Raw genomic sequence first — 4,032 nt, forward strand, 5'->3', positions numbered from 1 at the left:
CGGGTGTGTGTAACGGCCGCCTTTTCCTGGCTCCAGCCCTGCAGCCCCTGGGGCTCTGGGCACAAGGTGTCTGCTTGACACTGTACACGAAAACCCCCATCACAGCGTGCCTGTGTTTTCCCAGAATTTCACACCTCTCTCGGACTGTTTCCAGCTCTCTCTTCCCCAGAACCGTACTGTGCCAGGAGGTCCTGAGAGACCCTGGGCCTGGGGGTCTGGTGAGACGGAAGTGTTGGCACAGGAGGACCCACGGTGTTTTCTAAGCCTGCTTCTCCCTTTGCACTACTGAACTTTCCCGTCTCCTTTCCATTCTTAAATAGAATCATACCATCACAGACTGTTTTGGGTTGGAAGGGACCTTAAAGACCATCTAGTTCCAACCCCCCTGCCATGGGCAGGGACACCTTCCACTAGACCAGGTTGCTCAAAGCCTCATCCAGCCTGGCCTTGAACACTTCCAGGGATGGGGCATCCACAGCTTCTCTGGGCAACCTGTTCCAGTGCCTCCCCACCCTCTCTGTGAAGAACTTCTTCCTGATACCTAATCTAAATCTGCCCTCTTTCATTTTAAACTTGTTACCCCTTGTCCTGTCACTACAGGCCCTTGTAAAAAATCCTCCCCAGCTTCCTTGTTGGAAGGAAATATTGTTTGCAGTTGTAGCCCATCAAAAACACTGTTTGTATAAAGTTAATTTGTTGAAATCTTGGATGACAATAACTTACTTGATGTGATTAGAATGGGAATTTTCCTGTGTTGTTATTTTCAATAGACTAAGCTATTTAAGTATTTATACATTATTGCGTTTTATGTTAGGCTTTGTATTTGTTTAAAGTAAAAACTTACTTGCTTTAATTAGGTGTGGATGGCAGAGCAGAAAATATCCTATGATAAGAAGAAACAAGAAGAATTAATGCAACAGTATCTGAAAGAACAGGAATCCTATGATAATCGGTGAGAATTGGCATCAGTTCACACACTTCTTCCTACTGTCCCTTGCTTTCATGGCAGCGACAGACGTGTCGTTGTGAGTTATTTGGCGTACTGTCCTCCCCCAACTGTGGTCGCAGGAGAGGTCAGTGACTCGCGAGTTGGAGTCTGATGAAGCAGCTTTAAAGTGATATGTTGCACAGAACAGCAGGTAACTTCATATAAATACCTATTTGGATCACATAGAAATCTGTCTTTCATAATTCTGAGGACTCAAGAGTTTTTGGTTGTGATTGAAATGCGTGATTTTTCATACGCGGTGGAGCGTGCAGAAATACTGACTGATCTTTCAGGTTTTTTGATACTTAACTTCTGTTACTCAAATTAACAAGTGAATAACTGCCAGTCGTTATAGCAATTTCCTGCTGCACTTTTTTTTCATAAGAAATACCAGTGTGACTGTTTGAGTGTAATACCCCCGACTTTGTCCTTTGTATTTAGATTACTTATGGGCGATGAACGTGTGAAGAATGGTCTTAATTTCATGTATGAGGCCCCACCTGGAGCAAAGAAAGGTACTGCAGTTTCCTTGTCATGGGCAGACAGTACTGCAAAGCTAAAACTCCTCTGAAGAAATAAGCACAGTGTCTTTTATTTTAAAACAGTGTGTTCATAGTGTGGTAAAGCTAGAAGGTATGGTTTTGGGTTCTTCCTATGGGAATAGGCAGGCATACACAGTATGTAATAGTTACACTCTCGCAATACTCTAAATTTCTTTCAAACTGAGAATGGTTGAGTTTTTTTTATTTTTAAGCAACAGTTCACTGTGAAGAGAAAAATCTCGGTAAAATATCTTTCCTGGCCACGGCAGGAATTCTGTCCTTGGCCAAAGGTGTTGCTTTAGCCAGTTGTAAAGCCATCGGGTGAGGAGGACTGGACCTTACCAAGGTGATGACTGGGACAGCACAAACCTGTGGTTTGGCCTACTCTCATTTTTAGAAATAGCAGGGTCACTTTTGCTTAAAGGTTCTGCCCATAATTCAGCTTGATGCCTGTCAAGCATAGGAAATCGCAAAGCAAGAAGTTAATTAATGGGAGTTTTATAAATAATAAATGCTGAGCTCTGTAGTCAGGAGTGCTGGCTGGCCTGGCTCTGGTGGGTTTGGCTGTGGGGGTATTTAGTAGATTCATAAGCCAGACACAAGTAAATGGAAGTTACTAAGAACCTGATGGATACTCACATCAGTCACTTAATTTTAGCAAAATTTCAATGTAAGTGCAGAACTGAGAAGATGCATTGTAGAGGGAACGTGTTTTCTTTTAAAGGGAATACCTCTTTCCCATTTGCACGAAAACCCTTGGATGGGCTCATGCTTCTAGAGCAAATTTTGCATTTATTTAACTTTCAAAGCTCTTAAAGTAATCCCTTACGCTTAGAGCAAATGCAGTTTTAAACTAATGATTTTTGCTAAAAAATCTTTTTTTTTTTTAAAGATTAAGTTGTTACTACTTTTGCAAAGTAAAGTTTTAAAGTGTGTCGTATTTGTGTTTGAAACCAATGTAGTTTTAAAAGATGATTCTGGTGTTACAGGATCTGTAACCATATGCTAAAGGCTGACTACTTATAAATGCACTCTACTTAAATAAAGCTACTTTTGGAGTATTTGCACTATTGTATTAGTATAAAGCATAAAATGTTTTGTCTCCAGCTTAGACACCAGCTGCATTTTACATGTATAATTAATGTATCCTTTCTTTTCTTTCCATGATTTCTGAAAATTCGAAGAGGAAACTAAAGAGGTATTTCATTACATCATTTCTATGTTTTCTTCCTACTTGCTAAAACTATATTAAAAAACATTCAAACTTACCATGTTTTCTGTTTTATAGCAAGAAGGAGAGACTGAATACAAATTTGAATGGCAAAAAGTCGCCCCTCGAGAGAAGTAAGATGTCTGAATAAATATTTTTTACTCTTATTTACCTTTCATATTCTTTTTTTTTTTCCCCTCCTGTTTTGTTTTTGAGCAGGTCACCTGTGTAACCCTGTCATGTCCTGTCAGTTAATTAGTAAAACCTGTAACTGTTTCCTCGATCAGCTTAGTTTTTGTTTGAATTTTACACCTATATTTGAAAACACTTTAAAACTAATGTTTATCAGAACTTTATCTCTGAAATGGATACGCACTTTCCAATAAAGGTAGTTTTGTGTACGATGGTTTAAAAAAAATCCATGAGTTGAGTGTTTGCTTTCTCGTGTGTTTGTGTAACAGATATGCTAAGGATGATATGAATATCAGAGATCAGCCGTTTGGTATCCAGGCAAGTTACATAAATTTCACTCTGTGGATCTCTTGGGTATATTTCAAATATTATCTCACTGCAGAACATTCACATGGACTCTCTTAATTTTATCATCTGTTTCTCAGTGAGTTTAAAAGCTTCTCTTATTTCTGATAGTACAGACATTTCTGTAAGTGCGAAGCTGTATTGTTAACTAAATTAGGTCTTGTCTCTTTTTTTCCTTTTAGGTGCGGAATGTAAGATGTATTAAATGCCACAAGTGGGGTCATGTAAACACTGATCGAGAATGTCCCTTGTTTGGCCTTTCTGGAATTAATGCGAGTTCCGTCTCCAGTGATGGTTCAGGTAGGCAGCAGGGGTCTTTTAAAGGTGCTGGTTAGAAATTCTGGGGGAAATCAGCAGGTTTAATTTTAGGTTTAAGTTTATCATATTTCAGAGAGCTGAAATGGGGAAAACGCTTCTGTGTTCCAGATGTAGGATCCACAATTTCAGGTTAATTATTTCAAATTAAAGGACCTAATTTTCTAATTAGTAACATATTCCAAGAAAGATTGCATAACGACTGTTCCTTTCATTCGGTCAGTGGCAAAAATTCAGAAGCTGCAATGAGATTAGTTTTATTTTGGTGACACAAATACTGTCATTCTGATATAAGCAATGTAAGGGATTGTCAAAGACTGTCCCGGTTCACATTCAGGCAAACTGCTTGGAAAAGCTGGAATATACCATTATGTCTTTGTTAATCACTTGGGGAAAAAAGGAGAGATTTGGATGGGGGTTTTTATATTTATATATATTTT

General features: G+C 38.9%; 1 protein-coding gene across 1 annotated transcript; it reads left to right on the forward strand.

Moving 5' to 3' along the window:
- Positions 1-857: 857 nt before the first annotated feature.
- On the forward strand, positions 858-3,577 carry LOC104505644 (corepressor interacting with RBPJ 1-like; the record flags this gene model as incomplete). The annotated part of the gene is made up of 6 exons (XM_010152946.1): positions 858-952; positions 1,430-1,503; positions 2,493-2,524; positions 2,819-2,874; positions 3,202-3,250; positions 3,460-3,577. Coding segments are annotated over 6 exons (424 nt in total), but the record flags the coding sequence as incomplete, so codon positions are not given.
- Between the last annotated feature and the right edge of the window lie 455 nt (positions 3,578-4,032).

This window comes from Eurypyga helias, unplaced genomic scaffold, assembly GCF_000690775.1.
Source record: "Eurypyga helias isolate BGI_N326 unplaced genomic scaffold, ASM69077v1 Scaffold47825, whole genome shotgun sequence".
Taxonomy (NCBI): domain Eukaryota; kingdom Metazoa; phylum Chordata; class Aves; order Eurypygiformes; family Eurypygidae; genus Eurypyga; species Eurypyga helias.